Source organism: Trematomus bernacchii, unplaced genomic scaffold, assembly GCF_902827165.1.
Source record: "Trematomus bernacchii unplaced genomic scaffold, fTreBer1.1, whole genome shotgun sequence".
NCBI lineage: Eukaryota > Metazoa > Chordata > Actinopteri > Perciformes > Nototheniidae > Trematomus > Trematomus bernacchii.
Genome location: NW_022987857.1, coordinates 221,734 through 246,269, shown reverse-complemented (window position 1 = coordinate 246,269; position 24,536 = coordinate 221,734). Strand labels below are relative to the sequence as shown.

At 39.3% G+C, this 24,536-nt stretch overlaps 1 protein-coding gene and 1 long non-coding RNA gene across 2 annotated transcripts in view; one reads left to right on the top strand and one right to left on the bottom strand.

Annotated features, from left to right (window-relative positions):
- Nucleotides 1-2,929: 2,929 nt before the first annotated feature.
- LOC117469113 lies at nucleotides 2,930-5,225 on the top strand. The gene is made up of 3 exons (XR_004554550.1): nucleotides 2,930-3,152; nucleotides 4,139-4,175; nucleotides 4,409-5,225. It is a non-coding gene; the product is annotated as an uncharacterized LOC117469113 (long non-coding RNA).
- A 7,083-nt stretch (nucleotides 5,226-12,308) lies between these two features.
- chek2 (checkpoint kinase 2) overlaps nucleotides 12,309-24,536 on the bottom strand; it is a 37,132-nt gene continuing 24,904 nt past the window's right edge. Inside the window, exons 13-16 of the mRNA XM_034113488.1 lie at nucleotides 20,107-20,222; nucleotides 17,121-17,206; nucleotides 16,789-16,848; nucleotides 12,309-12,579 (exon numbers count right to left, since the gene is read on the bottom strand). Of these exons, the coding sequence (XP_033969379.1) occupies nucleotides 12,352-12,579; nucleotides 16,789-16,848; nucleotides 17,121-17,206; nucleotides 20,107-20,222 (490 nt within the window). The 3' untranslated portion in view covers nucleotides 12,309-12,351. The remainder of the gene's footprint in view (nucleotides 12,580-16,788; nucleotides 16,849-17,120; nucleotides 17,207-20,106; nucleotides 20,223-24,536) is intronic.

Here is a 24,536-nt window from a genome sequence, read left to right as displayed (position 1 = left end):
AACATCATTACCATTTGAATTCGATGGAACTGTAGTCAGAAAAATGAGACTTCTGTAAAAGAACAGTTAACGGTGGATCTTCTATATGTTCTCTGGAGTGTTGAGATTACTAATATACTTGGCTGTAAATCATCTCAGAAGTTTTGGGTTTTATTCTTCGTGTTGACCCAAACCCATAAGACAATAGCAGTGGAAGAATAGCTGGAAGTCATCCAGCTGCCTTCATTGACACTCCAGTCTGCCTCAGAATGATCCATCTTCCCTCCTCAAGATTGCAAGGGGAAAGACAGCTTTGACCTGGGTAGAAAATAGCACTTGCATTCTGGGTTAACAGCCTAAAGTCGACCACTAGGTCTTAGAGTCTTATCTATCATTTTTAAACTTCTTGAAACCATGAAATTTTGTTTGTGTTGTGTTTTTACTTACCCACAATTTCCTAAACCCACAACAAACATCTCCTGCAACATTGTTCAGCCATGGTGCTGAAACCAATCAGATCCCAACTTTGAACAATACATTTAATCATACGTCTTAGCAGAACCCAATCGAGAGCTTGAGCATGTGGGAAAAAGTTTTTTTAGGCGACAAGTTTCATTTGCCCTCTGGATCATGTGAGGGTTAAAAGATTCACGTGACAAGAATTCAAAGAAATCTGAAACCAATGTGTCACAGAAGAAATAATGAAAACTTTCACCTAGGATGGAAACAAAATATTATCAAATACATCTTGAAATTAAATTACTAAATTGAACAATAAACCCATTATACCCCTCCTGGAAACATTGTCCTCCAACCCATAGAGACCATGTTTCCCAAATAAGATACCTCAGAGTACCCATCTTCACATACAATGTTATTTCAAAGTCCTATGACTCATCATCAGGAACACTTTCTCCTGTCGAAAAGAATCAACAATGTTAAAAATCAAGCTACATAGTCATCAAGCCATGCAGGGATCATGCAGAGTCAGACAAAGTTCATGCGTCATGTCTCACAATGGTTCAACAATGGCATAGTCAGAAATCCATTGCCAAAAGCATTGTGTGCATCCCAAAATAAAATCACCTTTTGTCGGTGGGTCAGTGTTACTGTAACAGTCAGGAATTGACAAATCAATTCACATTCATTCAGTCTTTGCAAAGTCTAAGTCAGTCTCGAGATCTCATGTCCTATAGTAGTGCACTTTGATATTCTACCAGCTGGAGTTTTTACTAGTGACATCATTGTGTTGATGTCAAACAATGCAACACAGTGTTCCCGTGTTCGCGGCACAATTTTCTTCAGATGTTTAAACAAACAAATTATCAATAAACGTCATGAATGTACTGCCCCTAGGAAACACAAAGACTGACAAATGTTCATGCAAAGTATTCCTAAGTGAACCTGCAGTGTCTTTTTAATTAATATTCCAATTTAATCAATAATAATAACAATAATCAATTTTATCAATTTGTTTACGACATGCAACTCACTAACACATTTTTCCAAGTTCAGCATCAGCCTTCGTTACTCTAAAATTACGTTTACATAGGAATATTAGAAATGGAACAAATATTCAATCTTCAGAAATGTTCTCAATAAATGGAGAGTAATGCCATCTCTCCATCTAGGAAATAGCCAACATGTTTCAAAAATATCAGATATATAAAGATAAGCCTAAATACTCCTTTACTATCAAAGTCTAAAGCTAGACCTAAGGTGAACAGTTTTGGTAATGGATAATTTAATCTAAAAACAAAACAAAATTGGACTCGTGTACTTGTTATTTGTTCTTCAAAATACATTAGTAAATACTTTGTGAAGTATTCACAATATAACTAACCCTCTAGGATATCAAATGCGTTCATCTTTAACCAGATACTATTTCCCTATTTATTTTTAGTTCATGATAACAATGGTATAACGACCACACGTTTTACCCATAGCTAGTTTATATGTCATGATTGTCTAAGACGTCTAAGACATGTATCTTAACAAGGAAATAGGAATCCTGGAGTCTGTGTCATCGATCGACATATCAGATTGTGGAGTATCTACAAAGTAAAGTCATCCCTTGGCTCAGGTCATCTTCACACCAGTCTGTCAGTCCCCTGCAGTGCTTCGTTTGTAATTTAAAGTAATTCCTCCCCCTACTGGCCATTTGATTATATGTAAACAGTAAAGGCTGTACAGTCCCTGGCACCTTTTCAGAGGCTTTTGGTTTCCTCAATTATTTGTCATGTTCCTATGTCTTGACACCAGCATTTTAAATATATCTAAAGTCTGACTTCGCCTGTCAAAAGAGGTCAAATTTGTATTAATTAACAGTTCACCCAGGATATAACTGACCTGCAATCTGATTTATTTGCAGGTAAACCAGTGGCACTTTTTGACAAAAATCATCCTGACTGGGCACGTCTGTCAAATTGGGCCACGAGAAAATGACAGCACCTTCCCCTGCTACACATGCCAGGTATAAACGCGCCAGAAAAAGGTCATCCATCGCACGACTTGATCTCTACAGCATGGTATCTGATATACCATCTCCAGAAGAGCCCACACCAGTCCTCGAAGCCACTGGGGAAGAAGAAGGACTGATTGAACCAGAGACTCTGGCACTGCAACTCAGACTGATTTGCCTGGTGAAATGATTGACAAAATGTCATTTGAAATTAATAATGTAACAACAGAAAATGTTAACTTAAAAGAAAAGCTTGTAAAGTCCACCATTTCAGAGAGTACATTTAAGGGCGATGATGACCGTGTGCGGTTCTACACGGGACTTCCTACTTTTGCTATTCTAATGATGGTATACAATCTTGTGGAACTGCACATCAGTGTGAACCATAGACTGTATATATAAATGGACGTAGGGTCCGTGACGTCACCCATAGGATTCTGCAGAGTTGCCGAGAAGCCCTTAGTAGGCGGAGTCGGCCACTAACGGCTCGACAGTGGCGTCAGAGTCTAACTCCCGCCTGCTACATCCTGATCCAAATAAGGGCAAAGAGGCGGAGCCGTGGCGGAGACGAGGCGGGACAGGGCGGGACCTTCTGCCAACGGCCGTCAAGTTCCAGACCTAGCTCAGGCTAAGAAGCTAAGCTAACATGCTCACAGTATTAAGCTAACAACCCAGCTTGCGGTCACTGCTCCTCGTTCCCGGCGTTCTGAAGGTAAGATCCCCTGTAACTTTACAAAACTTGTCCTTTTGATTTAAATGTTCTTGAACCTACACTATACAATTGTTTTTTAAGTGCTTCACCGTTTTTCAAATATAAATGTCATTTGTAACAACTTTGTAAACTAGCAGAGATATGGCCAGTGTTGCGTGAATTAGCCTATGGAATTAGCCATAAACTAGGGCTGTGCAATTAATCGTATTTTAATCGCAATTACGATTTTGGCCTGCCACAATTACGAAAACAACATAATCGAAAAAAACGATTATTTTGCTTTGCTAGGTTGTGACAGTGCACTGCAACATATTTGATCAAATGTATTTGTATTTATCATATTTATATATGTTTAGTAGCTTGTTGAAGTGCGCTCCAAAATATTTGTTGATCTTGTTTATTGGTATTTATTATTTTGATATTATTTATTTAAATGTAGATATAAATGTATCATTTATTTTATTTATTTTTGTATTGGTTTTTCAGTTGAATTATACGCTCAGGGAAATCAACAGTTAAAAAGATACTGTTCAAATTATTATTTGTATTTAAAAGTTCAATAAATGGATGTTTTCAAAGTCAATGAATAATCGTATTTAATAATCGTGATATCAATTATTGACCAAAATAATCGTGATTATGATTTTTGCCATAATCGCACAGCCCTACCATAAACTGTGGCCTATACAGTATGTAAAGGAATTAGCGTATTGTGAATTAAACAAAGCTTTTCCCTATGATTTAACTGTTCTTGATATTACACTATACAAGTTTAAAAACGCTTGTCCATGATTCAAATATAAACAGTGTAATATGCATGGGCTAACAAATGCAAAATTTGCATATTTATACTTTTTGACCATCAATTGTATATACATTTAATCCAACGTTACTGTTTCAACAGCGCTGTGAGAGTATAAATTAAATATGACTGTAGAAAAAGAAAGGCGCTTTTATATTGATTAAACCATTTTTATTTCTTTCAGCATTAAGAAAAAAAGATGGCAACCTCCTCCACAACCTGTAAGTTGATGGTCCTGGCTTACTTTACATGACTTCAGATGGTTGACATTACACACAAACATACTATATCTATATACATATATATATATATATATATATATACGTCAGGTGTGATTTCATATGTTATGTTGTATGTTATTGTCAAAGGAACAACATGAGCAACCCTTTATACTTAATTTGATATTCCTCATTATCTGAAGCATTTGTTACTCTCATTTATTTTCCTCCCATAGTGACTGTATGGATAATCGGACAGCTATGTCCGGCGTGGAGCCCAGAGAGCTACAGAGACCATCGGCAGCAACCTTGACCTTCGCGCCTGCTGGTTCGGTTGGGGTGGACTGCGCTGGAGAGGTCTCCTCCCCTTCTTTTCCAACTCCCTGCGAGGAAGAGCAGCCCCGGATGTCCTCCTCATCCACTGTGGCGGCAACGACTTGGGGGATGTGCCCAGTGTTCACTTGGTGAATCAGATGAAGGAGGACCTGCACCAGCTTCACCATCGGCACCCTGGCATGAAGATCATGCTCTCCCAGATCAACCAGAGGTGCCGATGGAGGGCTGGTGCAAATCCTGTCAAAATTGACAAGGCCCGGAAGTTTGTTAACAGTGTTATGGCTACTTTTGTTCATAGCCTAAATGGTGCCATTGTTGACCACTCCAACATTAGACATGACAGTCCTGGGCTTTTTTTGCGAGATAGAGTTCATTTCACCCCTAGGGGAAATGATATTTTTTTAAAGTCACTAGCCAATTGCCTGAAAGACCATCTCCAAAGACTGTGAACTGCTAAAATGTCAGTATCACTGTTTTTGGATTTGGCCTTTAGAGTATGTTTTCTAAGGCCCTTGCTAAGCCCAGACTGTCATGGCTAATGTTGAGTTAGATATTACATCTGTAGCCATAACACTGTTAACATGGCTGCTCTTCCTCTTCCCCACATCCCACCCCCCCCTCTTCCCCCCAATGGACTCTGTAGCTCTCCAGGCCCATGCTGGGCATGGCTGTCTGTCAAACTTTTTTTTTTAATTTGTTATTATGTTTTTTGTTATTTTATTTGTTAAAATAATTCTGTAAATATTTAAAATAAATCACATTCATATTTTCACTTCTTTTGTCTACTGCTTACTGAAAATGTTAGCTATCACATCCAAATATGACTATCAAATGAAAGGATAAGCTAACCATACAATACAGAAAACATTACACATTAAGGCTCAAATCTTTTCCCAAGCCGTAGCAGTCTGAAAAGAGTCCCAAGTTTAAAAACACAAAATCTTGACAATGAATACTACCTTGTCATTTATCAGTGACAATGCAAACACCAAGAAGGTCTCCCCTAATCCCATGTATTTTGGCATCAAATATGTCATAAGCATACCATAGAATGTAATTATGAAATGCAATACCCACAATCCCTACAGGGTCGTAACATCACAGAAAATAATACCTTTTAGAGAGTTTCTAAATTGTTCAGTATGCAGATAATTATTTGTTTTACAATAGAAACATTTTTCTCAATAAATGTTCCCACATGTTGTGAGCATCAACTTTAAATCTTTTGTCAACAAATAAAAAACATCTTAATTTCCTTTACGACAACATTTTGTTTATAACACCACTACATTAACAATAAGCATAGGAAAATTATAAATGTATAATTTAAGATTGTGCTTTTACTCTATATTTAATCCGATCTATTTCACATTGAAAATGTACGACTTAAGTACACTAGAAAATAAATTAAAGATGTGCAACAAATGTATCAGTAATTAAAATGATATAACTTATGTTCAGGGTTGGGAGGGCTACTTGCCAAAAACGCAACCAGTAACTTAATGTGAGTATCAAGATATAAAAGTACTGTAACCTGATAACTTTATTTTTCTTTTGGATTACCTCAATATCAAATGCAATGCAAATAAACACAGGAGAGAAGAAATATTAATATGATTTTTTTACTTAAATGTATAATATACATAAAGCTGACTCAGGCAGTAGGTGTATTGATTCACAATTAAAGTATTAGCCTACAGAACAGTACCGCTTCCAGAGAAGAGAGAACATCTGATCATTTTACAACAAACACTATATGCTCTTTTCAGGTTTTGAATAAGATTGTAATCCTGAGTTTCCCTATTATTAAAAAAAGTCAAACTAATCCGATTACATCTTTTCCTATGTAACTAAGGATTACACTTTCCTTTTTTTCTATACGATCTTGATTCGTGTTAGATGTAATCCATTACTACCTAAGCCAATAAAAGTCATAACTTTTGGAAAATTGTCTCAAGTTATAAATTATGCCTTCAATCTCTTTCACGTGGGGAAGACATCACATTGGCCGAGGCGTTGCAACTTCCCTCAAGCGTCCTACATGAAAGAAAGATCACATGTTAAAAATGTGTGCACAGACTATTCAGTATGACCCGTCTTAGTTTAAAGCCCACTCACCACGACAAGGTCAATCAGCAATTTTATATGTTCAAATGTCTACTGTGAAGGATATCATAAATCCTTAATGCAATCGAATGTAAAACAAAAAGGTTATGATTGATGAAAGTAGTAAATCGGTCAGATTTGACCCGAAGACAACAGGAGGGTTAATGCCATATTCACTTAATAACGCATGAACAACTTTTACAAATATTTCTATATAGTCTGTGTTGGTAAATGTCATCTAGGTTGCACATTTCCTGCTGAAATACATGCATACCAAGTTACTGCGTGGCACTTTGGTTTTGATAAAACAGTGTAGTTCCACTATATAAACGTTACATTCATAATCAAACGAGACAATCTGCAAGATAATGAGCTATTTGTTGTTATTTGTAATGCTTGTCATTCACACGTTAATAAAATAAAATAAGTACCGATACATAGCAGAACAATTGTGGCGATGTTCAGCTTAATAAGCCTTGTTCAACATAATTTATTTAGCTAATACTACAGCGGGCTGCAGGCGAACCAAGTCTGCGTTTCGCTGCATTCCTTGATCTCCAGTTATAATGCCGGACTCCGCCGCCGGCCGAAGCTAACGGAGCCGCCGGGACGCGCTAGCGAGCTAGCCCCCTGTTAGCTTCGGCCGGCGTGGACTCCGGCGGCCACCACTGGGATAATTGGGTCCCCTTTTAACATTTGCTCCCGTTTAGCATTATGGGCGTCACAGCCATATACTATAAAAGGCTGAATCATAAACTAAACTGTATATATATATATACACATGTATAAAGGGTTACGTCCTTAGCTGGCTAATAAGCTACATAATAAGCTACATAACAAGCTAAGCTAACAAGCACACAAACACCTGCTAACGGGATTAACATGTATAATATTATCATTTTACTCACCGAAAAAAGCTGAGAGTAGACTTCTTGGAAGGTCTGTTAGTACATTCAAGCGCACAGCACTACATTTCAATTGTCTGGTATTTGTAACAATATTCCCTAAAAGGCACAATCACCACGAACACGGCTAAAGGGTCAAGTACAGTAACTACAACTAACTAACGTTGTAGCCTAGCAGAGTGGACAAATTGCTGTTAGCTGACAGTGAGGCACGTACCTGTCCATCAAAGTGACCACGCCCTAATTTATGCAAAAACTTTAAGACCTAATATAAATAAAAGGGTCATGTTAGAAAACAATTCACTCACAGATTCATAATCACGAAGGTGGAATCTAACTATATACATAATAAAATGTATTGGAGCCAGGGCTAGAAACGTTTTTTTTCTGCTGTGAAATTGGGCATTTTAACATTGGGGTCTATGGAAATTGCTCCTTTCTGCAGTCATCGCCTATCGGCCAATTTATGAACTGCAGTTTGTGGCACTTCCGTATTGGCGTCCCGGCTCTTCCCCTGAGTTTGCCGCTTGGTGTGAACGCTAAGAGTTCACTGTCTACATTTCAACAGTTTATACTGACACTAATGAAATTAAGATTAAACCAACCCCTGCAAGAGCTGGCTTATAAATTCAACACATCCACGTTGACAGTATCCCGTGTGTTTACCTTGATTATCGACGTCATGTTCAAACGTATGAGTTTCCTTTTGAAGTGGCCATCTCGAGAGGAACTCCAACTGACAATGCCTATGGATTTCTGCACTCATTTTGGTACTAAAGTGGCTGTTATAATAGACTGCTTTAAGTTTTCATTGACAGGCCATCAAAGGTAATGGCACGGGCTCAGACTTGGTCAAACTACAAACATCACAACACCATAACATTTCTGATATGAATCTGTCCGCAGGGTGTTATATCATTCATTTCAAGGGCATGGGGTGGCAGGTCCAGCGATAAGCATATTACAGAAAATGGTGGCTTCTTAGATAACTTTTCGCCTGGTGATTTGATTTTGGCAGACCGAGGTTTCAATATAAGTGACTCAGTGGGTTTCACGTGTGCTGAGGTTAAGGTGCCTGCATTCATGAAAGGCCGGAAACAATTATCAATGAAAGATGTTATTGACACAAGGAAAATTGCTAACGTGCGAATTCATGTTGAGCGTGTCATAGGATGTGTAAGGCAGCGATAAACCATTTTGGGAGGACCAATTCCTATAGACTTTTACTTTCTAAAGATGTAGATGGGATTACATTGATGGATAAAATAGCTGAAGTGTGCTGCGACCTGAATAATTAGTGTGATACTGTAATACCCGTTGATTGAGCCTTTACATTCTGTTACACCCCAATCAACCCATATCAGATTTAAAAATATGACATGTTTGTATTGTAATTATTATTACATTATTGTCAATGTTGTACTTGGTCAATTAAATGTCTTGATAATCAGAGCAGTGATTTGGGGTTTGGTTGTGTAGGGGAATGTTTGAACAATTATTTAAGCTGTTTCCAGGCATGGAAGATTAATGTTTTTCTCTCAAGTTTTCTATTGTCAGATTGGACACATCCCAAATCACTTGATGGTTTCAGACCTGCACTGCACACTGTAATAGTACTGGTAGAATATTTAAGCTTGGGTAAATACATTTTGAAAAAAACAATTGAAAGGGCAAAGTATTATATTTATTACAGGTTTCCAAGTTACCCATTGAAAAAGGGTGAAAAACAAGTACATGCTCCTGAGATCAGAGATCACCTCACATAACAGAGATAGATTAACATTGTGTCCATATTACAGTTTCTTTCAATGCTAAAACACATTTTTTGAAAGCAGGGCTTATTTTCTCAAAACCCTAAACACAAAGTGCAAAACACCTCATATATACTGCAGGATGAAGCACTGCACCCAGAACTACAGAAACACTTACCAAAACCAAACTTTTGCACCAAATGGCACACACCTCATTTATAGTACAAGACATTTTGTAAAACCAACTACACACCATCGTGCTCAAGCACACTCATCTTTTATGGCGTTTGATAGAGAATTCTGCAAACAAAGATTGTTCAAGTCTTCAAAATATGTGCAGAAACACAAATATACTGTTGGCATACTTTCACTTTTCAAAAAGTGGAAAGTTGAATTGCAAATTGGGTGCAGAGCTGAACATGTGTTTAGAGTTTGGGAGATTTGAGCTGAGGTTTTGCTCTTTCAGTGTCAGTTTAAATAATGATGCTTTGTGTCATTTTAGTGTGCACAACTTGTTTTGATCGTTACACTTACATGTTCTTTATATAGATTTGAGGTAAAAGAAACATGTTCAATCAAATAAATATATACACTGTCATTCAGATCGATTAGTACTTCTGTTTCTTTTGAGAGAGGACATGCTGATGACATTTGTCACAATACCAGCTTCCTTTGGGGGCAACTGTTATCCCAACACATTCAAAATGAAACCAGGTAGTTTCACAATTTGTGTTATCACATCCTATCATGGGAAGCTTTTCCTCTCCACGACAAAGGCACCACTTGGGTATCAGTGGTTGGGTATCAGTGGGGTATCGGTGGTTGGGTATCGGTGGTTGGGTATCGGTGGTTGGGTATCAGTGGTTGGGTATCAGTGGTTGGGTATCAGTGGGGTATCGGTGGTTGGGTATCGGTGGTTGGGTATCGGTGGTTGGGTATCAGTGGTTGGGTATCGTGGTTGGGTATCGGTGGTTGGGTATCGTGGTTGGGTATCGGTGGTTGGGTATCGGTGGGGTATCGGTGGTTGGGTATCGGTGGTTGGGTATCAGTGGTTGGGTATCGTGGTTGGGTATCGGTGGTTGGGTATCGTGGTTGGGTATCGGTGGTTGGGTATCGTGGTTGGGTATCGTGGTTGGGTATCGGTGGTTGAGTATCAGTGGTTGGGTATCGGTGGTTGGGTATCGTGGTTGGGTATCGGTGGTTGGGTATCGTGGTTAGGTATCGGTGGTTGGGTATCGGTGGTTGGTGTTGGGTATCGGTGGTTGGGTATCAGTGGTTGGGTATCGTGGTTGGGTATCAGTGGTTGGGTATCAGTGGGGTATCGGTGGTTGGGTATCGGTGGTTGGGTATCAGTGGTTGGGTATCGTGGTTGGGTATCGGTGGTTGGGTATCGTGGTTGGGTATCGGTGGTTGGGTATCGGTGGGGTATCGGTGGTTGGGTATCGGTGGTTGGGTATCGGTGGTTGGGTATCGTGGTTGGGTATCGGTGGTTGGGTATCGGTGGTTGGGTATCGGTGGTTGAGTATCGGTGGTTGGGTATCGGTGGTTGGGTATCGTGGTTGGGTATCGGTGGTTGGGTATCGGTGGTTGGTGTTGGGTATCGGTGGTTGGGTATCAGTGGTTGGGTATCGTGGTTGGGTATCGTGGTTGGGTATCAGTGGTTGGGTATCAGTGGGGTATCGGTGGTTGGGTATCGGTGGTTGGGTATCGTGGTTGGGTATCGGTGGTTGGGTATCGTGGTTGGGTATCGGTGGTTGGGTATCGGTGGTTGGGTATCGGTGGTTGGGTATCGTGGTTGGGTATCGTGGTTGGGTATCGGTGGTTGGGTATCGGTGGTTGGTGTTGGGTATCGGTGGTTGGGTATCGGTGGTTGGTGTTGGGTATCGGTGGTTGGGTATCAGTGGTTGGGTATCGTGGTTGGGTATCGTGGTTGGGTATCGTGGTTGGGTATCGGTGGTTGGGTATCGGTGGTTGGGTATCGTGGTTGGGTATCGGTGGTTGGGTATCGGTGGTTGGTGTTGGGTATCGGTGGTTGGGTATCAGTGGTTGGGTATCGTGGTTGGGTATCAGTGGTTGGGTATCGGTGGTTGGGTATCGGTGGTTGGGTATCGGTGGTTGGGTATCGTGGTTGGGTATCGGTGGTTGGGTATCGGTGGTTGGTGTTGGGTATCGGTGGTTGGGTATCAGTGGTTGGGTATCGTGGTTGGGTATCGTGGTTGGGTATCGTGGTTGGGTATCGGTGGTTGGGTATCAGTGGTTGGGTATCGTGGTTGGGTATCGTGGTTGGGTATCGGTGGTTGGGTATCAGTGGTTGGGTATCGGTGGTTGGGTATTGGTTGGCTGAGTCAGAGTGGCACATAGAGCAGGGTCTGGTATCAGGCAGAGGCCTTTTTGGTGCAGTAATGGAGACTGGTGGAGTTGCACTGGAAATTCTGGTGAAGAATTGCCCACTCAACTCGAGGAGGATGACCTTCTGAAAGAATTCATGAGCTTTGGGGTATACCTTCTCCCAAAAGTCAATATCTGGGGTTATGCGTTCAAGATGAATCTTTCCATTCACCCACAGAACAAAGTCAGCATATTCAACATCACATAGAAATAACTGGGTCTGCACTTGATAGAAATAGGCATGGGTCTTCTTCAGCCTGTCCTGTCGCCAATTTTGAACGCTCCCGCCAGTAGAGTGGTACTCCAAGATGTCTGACGCGAAATCCCATGACGTCATTAGGAAGCCTCTATTAGCTGTTACTATCGGTCAGATCTGTTAGCTGTTATTTATTCTTTAGTTCTTTAGTAAATCTATAGATAACAGCTAAATGCTAACGTTAGCTAGCTCCCCTGCAGGTTTGGACACAGACTTGTTGATAAGATGAAGTTCAGGGAGGATGTTACACACTTTATAACCAAAAGCAGGAACTGATTCTTTATTTATGGCTGTTGACATTTAAAATATCTTAGTGATGCAAATGTTTTTCGTTGTCTCAAAAAGAACAACATTTGATTTTAAACCTGAAAATCCAATGGAGGCAGAAACAGTGAAAAATAGGAACATTTTTATTACAAAACTTAATATAACTTTATTTACAGTTGGTCCTCTGCAGGGGGCGGGGCTTGGACCTCTGCAGGGGGCGGGGCTTGGTCCTCTGCAGGGGGCGGGGCTTGGTCCTCTGCAGGGGGCGGGGCTTGGACCTCTGCAGGGGGCGGGGCTTGGACCTCTGCAGGGGGCGGGGCTTGGCTCCTTTTTCCTGAAGGAACTTCCTCTTCGTCTTCTTCACGCCGTCGCTTCCTGCCGGGGGCTGACTCCGCCTCCTGGGGGTGGGGGGGGGGGGGGGGGGGGCAGGTTTATAATGTGTGTGTGCAGACAAGTTTCTGGTATCAGTACTTTACTCCACTACTATTATCTTTCTGACGACTTTTTATTTTGACTTCTTACATTTTGAACACAAATACCTGTACTTTCTACTTCTTACATGTTGAACTCAAATACCTGTACTTTCTACTTCTTACATGTTGAACACAAATACCTGTACTTTCTACTTCTTACATGTTGAACACAAATACCTGTACTTTCTACTTCTTACATGTTGAACTCAAATACCTGTACTTTCTACTTCTTACATGTTGAACACAAATACCTGTACTTTCTACTTCTTACATGTTGAACACAAATACCTGTACTTTCTACTTCTTACATGTTGAACCCAAATACCTGTACTTTCTACTTCTTACATGTTGAACTCAAATACCTGTACTTTCTACTTCTTACATGTTGAACACAAATACCTGTACTTTCTACTTCTTACATGTTGAACACAAATACCTGTACTTTCTACTTCTTACATGTTGAACTCAAATACCTGTACTTTCTACTTCTTACATGTTGAACACAAATACCTGTACTTTCTACTTCTTACATGTTGAACTCAAATACCTGTACTTTCTACTTCTTACATGTTGAACACAAATACCTGTACTTTCTACTTCTTACATGTTGAACTCAAATACCTGTACTTTCTACTTCTTACATTTTGAACACAAATACCTGTACTTTCTACTTCTTACACTTTGAACACAAATACCTGTACTTTCTACTTCTTACATGTTGAACTCAAATACCTGTACTTTCTACTTCTTACATGTTGAACCCAAATACCTGTACTTTCTACTTCTTACATGTTGAACACAAATACCTGTACTTTCTACTTCTTACATGTTGAACACAAATACCTGTACTTTCTACTTCTTACATGTTGAACTCAAATACCTGTACTTTCTACTTCTTACATGTTGAACACAAATACCTGTACTTTCTACTTCTTACATGTTGAACCCAAATACCTGTACTTTCTACTTCTTACATGTTGAACTCAAATACCTGTACTTTCTACTTCTTACATGTTGAACACAAATACCTGTACTTTCTACTTCTTACATGTTGAACTCAAATACCTGTACTTTCTACTTCTTACATGTTGAACACAAATACCTGTACTTTCTACTTCTTACATTTTGAACACAAATACCTGTACTTTCAACTTCTTACACTTTGAACACAAATACCTGTACTTTCTACTTCTTACATGTTGAACTCAAATACCTGTACTTTCTACTTCTTACATGTTGAACCCAAATACCTGTACTTTCTACTTCTTACATGTTGAACACAAATACCTGTACTTTCTACTTCTTACATGTTGAACACAAATACCTGTACTTTCTACTTCTTACATGTTGAACTCAAATACCTGTACTTTCTACTTCTTACATGTTGAACACAAATACCTGTACTTTCTACTTCTTACATGTTGAACCCAAATACCTGTACTTTCTACTTCTTACATGTTGAACTCAAATACCTGTACTTTCTACTTCTTACATGTTGAACACAAATACCTGTACTTTCTACTTCTTACATGTTGAACTCAAATACCTGTACTTTCTACTTCTTACATTTTGAACACAAATACCTGTACTTTCTACTTCTTACACTTTGAACACAAATACCTGTACTTTCTACTTCTTACATGTTGAACTCAAATACCTGTACTTTCTACTTCTTACATGTTGAACACAAATACCTGTACTTTCTACTTCTTACATTTTGAACCCAAATACCTGTACTTTCTACTTCTTACATGTTGAACCCAAATACCTGTACTTTCTACTTCTTACATGTTGAACACAAATACCTGTACTTTCTACTTCTTACATGTTGAACACAAATACCTGTACTTTCTACTTCTTACATGTTGAACCCAAATACTTGTACTTTCTACTTCTTACATTTTGAACACAAATACCTGTACTTTCTACTTCTTACATGTTGAACTCAAATACCTGTACTTTCTACTTCTTACATGTTGAACACAAATACCTGTACTTTCTACTTCTTACATGTTGAACCCAAATACCTGTACTTTCTACTTCTTACATGTTGAACACAAATACCTGTACTTTCTACTTCTTACATGTTGAACCCAAATACTTGTACTTTCTACTTCTTACATTTTGAACACAAATACCTGTACTTTCTACTTCTTACATGTTGAACACAAATACTTGTACTTTCTACTTCTCACATGTTGAACACAAATACCTGTACTTTCTACTTCTTACATGTTGAACCCAAATACCTGTACTTTCTACTACTTACATGTTGAACACAAATACCTGTACTTTCTACTTCTTACATGTTGAACTCAAATACCTGTACTTTCTACTTCTTACATGTTGAACTCAAATACCTGTACTTTCTACTTCTTACATGTTGAACCCAAATACCTGTACTTTCTACTTCTTACATGTTGAACACAAATACCTGTACTTTCTACTTCTTACATGTTGAACCCAAATACCTGTACTTTCTACTTCTTACATGTTGAACCCAAATACCTGTACTTTCTACTTCTTACATGTTGAACCCAAATACCTGTACTTTCTACTTCTTACATGTTGAACTCAAATACCTGTACTTTCTACTTCTTACATGTTGAACTCAAATACCTGTACTTTCTACTTCTTACATGTTGAACACAAATACCTGTACTTTCTACTTCTTACATGTTGAACTCAAATACCTGTACTTTCTACTTCTTACACTTTGAACACAAATACCTGTACTTTCTACTTCTTACATGTTGAACCCAAATACCTGTACTTTCTACTTCTTACATGTTGAACACAAATACCTGTACTTTCTACTTCTTACATGTTGAACACAAATACCTGTACTTTCTACTTCTTACATGTTGAACACAAATACCTGTACTTTCTACTTCTTACATGTTGAACTCAAATATCTGTACTTTCTACTTCTTACATGTTGAACACAAATACCTGTACTTTCTACTTCTTACATGTTGAACACAAATACCTGTACTTTCTACTTCTTACATGTTGAACACAAATACCTGTACTTTCTACTTCTTACACTTTGAACACAAATACCTGTACTTTCTACTTCTTACACTTTGAACACAAATACCTGTACTTTCTACTTCTTACATGTTGAACACAAATACCTGTACTTTCTACTTCTTACATGTTGAACACAAATACCTGTACTTTCTACTTCTTACATGTTGAACACAAATACCTGTACTTTCTACTTCTTACATGTTGAACCCAAATACCTGTACTTTCTACTTCTTACATGTTGAACACAAATACCTGTACTTTCTACTTCTTACATGTTGAACACAAATACCTGTACTTTCTACTTCTTACATGTTGAACCCAAATACCTGTACTTTCTACTTCTTACATGTTGAACACAAATACCTGTACTTTCTACTTCTTACATGTTGAACACAAATACCTGTACTTTCTACTTCTTACATGTTGAACCCAAATACCTGTACTTTCTACTTCTTACATGTTGAACACAAATACCTGTACTTTCTACTTCTTACATGTTGAACACAAATACCTGTACTTTCTACTTCTCACATGTTGAACACAAATACCTTTACTTTCTACTTCTTACATGTTGAACACAAATACCTGTACTTTCTACTTCTTACATGTTGAACACAAATACCTGTACTTTCTACTTCTTACATGTTGAACACAAATACCTGTACTTTCTACTTCTTACATGTTGAACACAAATACCTGTACTTTCTACTTCTTACATGTTGAACACAAATACCTGTACTTTCTACTTCTTACATGTTGAACTCAAATACCTGTACTTTCTACTTCTCACATGTTGAACTCAAATACCTGTACTTTCTACTTCTCACATGTTGAACCCAAATACCTGTACTTTCTACTTCTTACATGTTGAACCCAAATACCTGTACTTTCTACTTCTCACATGTTGAACACAAATACCTGTACTTTCTACTTCTCACATGTTGAACACAAATACCTGTACTTTCTACTTCTTACATGTTGAACCCAAATACCTGTACTTTCTACTTCTCTCATTTTCCAAACAGGCTGGTTCCTTTAGTTTGAATGTGTGTTTGGTGGCGTGATCATTGTGTGTGTGTGTGTGTGTGTGTGTGTGGTTACCATGGCAGCAGCATCAGGGGGGAACATCAGTGTGTGAGCCGTCCGCAGCATCTCATCATCCTGAGCACAGAAACACCAACACTGCAGACTACATTTCCCATCATGCACTTCGACAAATTACAAACAACTCCTAAATGTATTAGTTGGTGATTAAAAACTGAATAATATAATGATACAAAAGCTATTCTGCGTACTTTTAAAACTCAAGTATATTTTATATAGTAGTACAGTTTGTCAGAAGCACTGCAGAAGTATTATAGTGCAGAATGAAGGCTTTGTGCTCCAGGGAATATTGATTATATATAAATATGTGATATAGAGAAGCAGTGTACCTGCATCCAGGGGTGCTGCAGAGCCCCCTCTATAGACAGCCTATCAGAGGGCTCCACCACCAGCAGCCTGCGCACCACGTCCTTAGCTGCACACACACACACACACACACACACACACACACACACACACACACACACACACACACAACACACACACACACACACACACACACACACACACACACACACACACACACACACACACACACACACACACACACACACACACACACACACACACACACACACACACACACACACACACACACACACACACACACACACACACACACACACACACACACACACACACACACACACACACACACACACACACACACACACACACACACACACACACACACACAAAAACACACACAAAAACACATACACACACACGTTAAGTAACAGTAGTAAGTAATATGTCTTACAGTAATACAACACTAGTTTTGCAGTAATATTGCAGAAGGGTTATATATCAGTAGTCTAGTATTGATATAGTCGTACATAGTATTAGTATAGTAGTATATAGTAGTATTGCAGTAGTATAGTATTAATATAGTAGTATAGTATTGCAGTTGTCTAGTATTGGTATAGTAGTAGTAGTAATATAGTATTGATATAGTCGTACATAGTATTAGTATAGTAGTATATAGTAGTATTGCAGTTGTCTAGTATTGATATAGTCGTACATAGTATTAGTATAGTAGTATATAGTAGTGTTGCAGTAGTATATAGTATTGTATTAGTGTAGTAGTATATAGTAGTGTTGCAGTAGTATATAGTATTGTATTAGTGTAGTAGTATATAGTAGTGTTGCAGTAGTATATAGTATTGTATTAGTATAGTAGTATTGTATTAGTAGAGTAGTATAGTATTGCAGTAGTATATAGTATTGTATTAGTAGAGTAGTATAGTATTGCAGTAGTATATAGTATTGTATTAGTATAGTAGTATTGTATTAGTAGAGTAGTATAGTATTGCAGTAGTATATAGTATTGTATTAGTAGAGTAGTATAGTATTGCAGTAGTATATAGTATTGTATTAGTATAGTAGTATTGTATTAGTAGAGTAGTATAGTATTGCAGTAGTATATAGTATTGTATTAGTATAGTAGTATAGTATTGCAGTAGTATATAGTATAGTATTAGTATAGTAGTATAGTATTAGTATAGTAGTATAGTATTGCAGTAGTATATAGTATAGTATTAGTATAGTAGTATAGTATTAGTATAGTAGTATAGTATTGCAGTAGTATATAGTATTGTATTAGTATATAGTATAGTATTGCAGTAGTATATAGTATTGTATTAGTATAGTAGTATTGTATTAGTATAGTAGTATAGTATTGCAGTAGTATATAGTATTGTATTAGTATATAGTATAGTATTAGTGTAGTAGTATAGTATTGCAGTAGTATATAGTATTGTATTAGTATATAGTATAGTATTAGTGTAGTAGTATAGTATTGCAGTAGTATATAGTATTGTATTAGTATATAGTATAGTATTGCAGTAGTATATAGTATTGTATTAGTAGAGTAGTATAGTATTGCAGTAGTATATAGTATAGTATTAGTATAGTAGTATAGTATTAGTATAGTATTGCAGTAGTATATAGTATTGTATTAGTATAGTAGTATTGTATTAGTGTAGTAGTATAGTATTGCAGTAGTATATAGTATTGTATTAGTATATAGTATAGTATTGCAGTAGTATATAGTATTGTATTAGTAGAGTAGTATTGTATTAGTATAGTAGTATAGTATTGCAGTAGTATATAGTATTGTATTAGTATAGTATAGTATTAGTGTAGTAGTATAGTATTGCAGTAGTATATAGTATTGTATTAGTATATAGTATAGTATTAGTGTAGTAGTATAGTATTGCAGTAGTATATAGTATTGTATTAGTATATAGTATAGTATTGCAGTAGTATATAGTATTGTATTAGTAGAGTAGTATAGTATTGCAGTAGTATATAGTATAGTATTAGTATAGTAGTATAGTATTAGTATAGTATTGCAGTAGTATATAGTATTGTATTAGTATAGTAGTATTGTATTAGTGTAGTAGTATAGTATTGCAGTAGTATATAGTATTGTATTAGTATATAGTATAGTATTGCAGTAGTATATAGTATTGTATTAGTAGAGTAGTATAGTATTGCAGTAGTATATAGTATTGTATTAGTATAGTAGTATTGTATTAGTATAGTAGTATAGTATTGCAGTAGTATATAGTATTGTATTAGTATATAGTATAGTATTAGTGTAGTAGTATAGTATTGCAGTAGTATATAGTATTGTATTAGTATAGTAGTATAGTATTAGTGTAGTAGTATAGTATTGCAGTAGTATATAGTATTGTATTAGTGTAGTAGTATAGTATTGCAGTAGTATATAGTATTGTATTAGTAGAGTAGTATAGTATTGCAGTAGTATATAGTATTGTATTAGTATAGTAGTATTGTATTAGTATAGTAGTATAGTATTGCAGTAGTATATAGTATTGTATTAGTAGAGTAGTATAGTATTGCAGTAGTATATAGTATTGTATTAGTATAGTAGTATTGTATTAGTATAGTAGTATAGTATTGCAGTAGTATATAGTATTGTATTAGTATATAGTATAGTATTAGTGTAGTAGTATAGTATTGCAGTAGTATATAGTATTGTATTAGTATAGTAGTATAGTATTAGTGTAGTAGTATAGTATTGCAGTAGTATATAGTATTGTATTAGTGTAGTAGTATAGTATTGCAGTAGATAGATAGAATCAGAGGATGAACCCTCGTTATTGGTCACAGTCATGCGCACAGTGACATGTGACCTCTGCATTGAACCCATCCTGGTACTAGGAGCAGTGGGAATAGTATAGTAGCAGTATAGTATTGCAGTAGTATAGTAGTATATAGTAGTATAGTAGATAGTAGTATATAGTAGTATAGTATATAGTGGTGTAGTATATAGTGGTGTAGTGTTACCCTGGGCGGAGACGTGTCTCCACTTGGACGGCACCATGGTGAACTCTCCTCTGATGATCTGCTCCGAGATCGGCTGACGACCAAAACTCTCATGAAAGGGAGGGTAACCACACAGACTGAGAGACAGACAGGTGAGAGACAGACAGGTGAGAGACAGACAGGTGAGAAACAGACAGGTGAGAGACAGACAGGTGAGAAAGAGAGACAGGTGAGAGACAGACAGGTGAGAGACAGACAGGTGAGAGACAGACAGGTGAGAAAGAGAGACAGGTGAGAGACAGACAGGTGAGAGACAGACAGGTAGAGACAGACAGAAAGGTGAGAGACAGACAGGTGAGAGACAGGTGAGAGACAGACAGGTGAGAGACAGGTGAGAGACAGACAGGTGGAGACAGACAGAAAGGTGAGAGACAGACAGGTGAGAGACAGACAGGTGAGAGACAGGTGAGAGACAGACAGGTGAGAGACAGACAGGTGGAGACAGACAGAAAGGTGAGAGACAGACAGGTGAGAGACAGACAGGTGAGAGATACAGGTGAGAGAGAGACAGGTGAGAGACAGACAGGTGGAGACAGACAGAAAGGTGAGAGACAGACAGGTGAGAGACAGGTGAGAGACAGACAGGTGAGAGACAGACAGGTGAGAGACAGACAGGTGAGAGACAGAGAGGTGGAGACAGACAGAAAGGTGAGACAGACAGGTGAGAGACAGACAGGTGAGAGATACAGGTGAGAGAGAGACAGGTGAGAGACAGACAGGTGAGAGACAGACAGGTGGAGACAGACAGAAAGGTGAGAGACAGACAGGTGAGAAAGAGAGACAGGTGAGAGACAGACAGGTGAGAGACAGGTGAGAGACAGGTGAGAGACAGACAGGTGAGAGACAGGTGAGAGACAGACAGGTGAGAGACAGACAGGTGAGAAAGAGAGACAGGTGAGAGACAGACAGGTGAGAGACAGGTGAGAGACAGACAGGTGAGAGACAGGTGAGAGACAGACAGGTGAGAGACAGGTGAGAGACAGACAGGTGAGAGACAGACAGGTGGAGACAGACAGAAAGGTGAGAGACAGACAGGTGAGAGACAGACAGGTGAGAGACAGACAGAAAGGTGAGAGACAGACAGGTGAGAGACAGGTGAGAGACAGACAGGTGAGAGACAGACAGGTGGGAGACAGACAGGTGGAGACAGACAGGTGAGAGACAGACAGGTGAGAGACAGACAGGTGAGAGATAGACAGGTGAGAGACAGACAGGTGAGAGACAGACAGGTGAGAGACAGACAGGTGAGAGACAGACAGGTGAGAGACAGACAGGTGAGAGACAGACAGGTGAGAGACAGACAGGTGAGAGACAGACAGGTGAGAGACAGACAGGTGAGAGATAGACAGGTGAGAGACAGACAGGTGGAGACAGACAGGTGAGAGACAGACAGGTGAGAGACAGACAGGTGAGAGACAGACAGAAAGGTGAGAGACAGACAGGTGAGAGACAGGTGAGAGACAGACAGGTGAGAGACAGGACAGGTGGGAGACAGACAGGTGGAGACAGACAGGTGAGAGACAGACAGGTGAGAGACAGACAGGTGAGAGATAGACAGGTGAGAGACAGACAGGTGGAGAAGACAGGTGAGAGACAGACAGGTGAGAGACAGACAGGTGAGAGACAGACAGGTGAGAGACAGACAGGTGAGAGACAGACAGGTGAGAGAGAGACAGGTGAGAGACAGACAGGTGAGAGACAGGTGAGAGACAGACAGGTGAGAGACAGGTGAGAGAGAGACAGGTGAGAAAGAGACAGGTGAGAGAGAGACAGGTGAGAGACAGACAGGAAACTCCATTCAGAAAGCATTTTAAAGACAGTAATCACAAAGCACTCCTTTACACCGGGGGAGATGCCCAGTCGATCGAGACGTGTCTAAAAATAGAACAACAATATTCTGTTTTATCGTTAATGTCCTATAACACAATCTTCCTGTGCCAGAATAATGCACGTGAACGCATCAAAGCTTTGTGATTGGCCGGCGTGACCCCATGTGTCGGGGCGTGGCTGGTGGACAGTGGGCACTAGTTAGCTGACGTTGTCCGTGGCAACAGGAGTGACAGTCCGCACACACACAAGACCACAATTATGGCAGAAGCAAAAAAGCCCCAAATATATAATTTTCACTCCGAGTGGGAGGATGATTATTTTTGTATCTATTCCAATTAAAAGTCCATCCGTCTCTCATCTGCAATGCGAGCGTGGCTTTATCGAAGAAGGGTCATTTAGGAGCGGCATTTCAAAACAGAGCACAAACGCTACGAGACGGGATTCCCTCCTAATTCTGCCCTACACTCCCAAAAGGTGAGGCACCTGAAAGGACAGCTCAATGCACAGCAGTCCATCTTCACCAGGCCCAACAACAAGAGCAAGGCTGCTACCATAGCATCTTATCGTGTCAGGCCCAACAACAAGAGCAAGGCTGCTACCATAGCATCTTATCGTGTCAGGCCCAACAACAAGAGCAAGGCTGCTACCATAGCATCTCATCGTGTCAGGCCCAACAACAAGAGCAAGGCTGCTAGCATAGCATCTTATCGTGTCAGGCCCAACAACAAGAGCAAGGCTGCTAGCATAGCATCTCATCGTGTCAGGCCCAACAACAAGAGCAAGGCTGCTAGCATAGCATCTCATCGTGTCAGGCCCAACAACAAGAGCAAGGCTGCTACCATAGCATCTTATCGTGTCAGGCCCAACAACAAGAGCAAGGCTGCTACCATAGCATCTTATCGTGTCAGGCCCAACAACAAGAGCAAGGCTGCTAGCATAGCATCTCATCGTGTCAGGCCCAACAACAAGAGCAAGGCTGCTAGCATAGCATCTTATCGTGTCAGGCCCAACAACAAGAGCAAGGCTGCTAGCATAGCATCTCATCGTGTCAGGCCCAACAACAAGAGCAAGGCTGCTAGCATAGCATCTCATCGTGTCAGGCCCAACAACAAGAGCAAGGCTGCTACCATAGCATCTCATCGTGTCAGGCCCAACAACAAGAGCAAGGCTGCTACCATAGCATCTTATCGTGTCAGGCCCAACAACAAGAGCAAGGCTGCTACCATAGCATCTTATCGTGTCAGGCCCAACAACAAGAGCAAGGCTGCTACCATAGCATCTTATCGTGTCAGGCCCAACAACAAGAGCAAGGCTGCTACCAGAGCATCTCATCGTGTCAGGCCCAACAACAAGAGCAAGGCTGCTACCATAGCATCTTATCGTGTCAGGCCCAACAACAAGAGCAAGGCTGCTACCATAGCATCTTATCGTGTCAGGCCCAACAACGAGAGCAAGGCTGCTACCATAGCATCTTATCGTGTCAGGCCCAACAACAAGAGCAAGGCTGCTACCATAGCATCTTATCGTGTCAGGCCCAACAACGAGAGCAAGGCTGCTACCATAGCATCTTATCGTGTCAGGCCCAACAACAAGAGCAAGGCTGCTACCATAGCATCTTATCGTGTCAGGCCCAACAACAAGAGCAAGGCTGCTACCATAGCATCTTATCGTGTCAGGCCCAACAACAAGAGCAAGGCTGCTACCATAGCATCTTATCGTGTCAGGCCCAACAACGAGAGCAAGGCTGCTAGCATAGCATCTCATCGTGTCACGTTCTTGCCAAACACATGAAGTCTTTCAAAGACGGCGAAGTTGTGAAAGAAGCATTCCTGGAGGCTGCCGACGCGCTTTTTGGGGACAGTAAAAATAACAGAAGCATTTCAACAGGTTTTTGATATAATAAAAACTCAAGTTAGATACCGTTATTAATCAGCTGTAAGTTTGAGTTGGTTTGAACTTATTCATTATAATTATGGTACAAAATGGTATAAGAATGCAAACTTAAATTGATTATAGTCTATTATCAATTCAGGTTAAGAAACTAGTGTTGCTTGCATCCTATTTTAAAAGGCATTTCTTTTTATACTCTACTAAAATGCAGCAGATTCCTGTGTAGCTTCAGATCCGAGTTGTCTTATTAGTCAAACTAATTTATACTTTTGTAGCAACACTATTTGTATATAATGGCAAAGAAAGGGTTCAGAGTCTTTTCTTTTTCTCCTGTGTCATATGTGGCAGCACTGTTCAATGTTTCTTGAAAACATTACTGTAGTTTGTGACGTGTGAATAAACTCTGTATCAACAACACTGTTGTGTAACTTCAGTTAAATACTTGTATGTGTGTAGATTAGAAAGAGGTAAGAGAAAGGATCTGCAGTATTTTATGAAGTATTCATCGTACAAAGGTCAGTTTTATACAAGTGTGTATTTACCTGGTAGTAGGCTGTCAGTAAGGGCTACGCCTCTCTCTAGTTGGACTGGTAGATCTCGGCAGACTGGCAACTTTAAAAGTAGCTCTCGGTTCAAAAGAGGTTGGGACCCCTGATCTACACTGACCATGA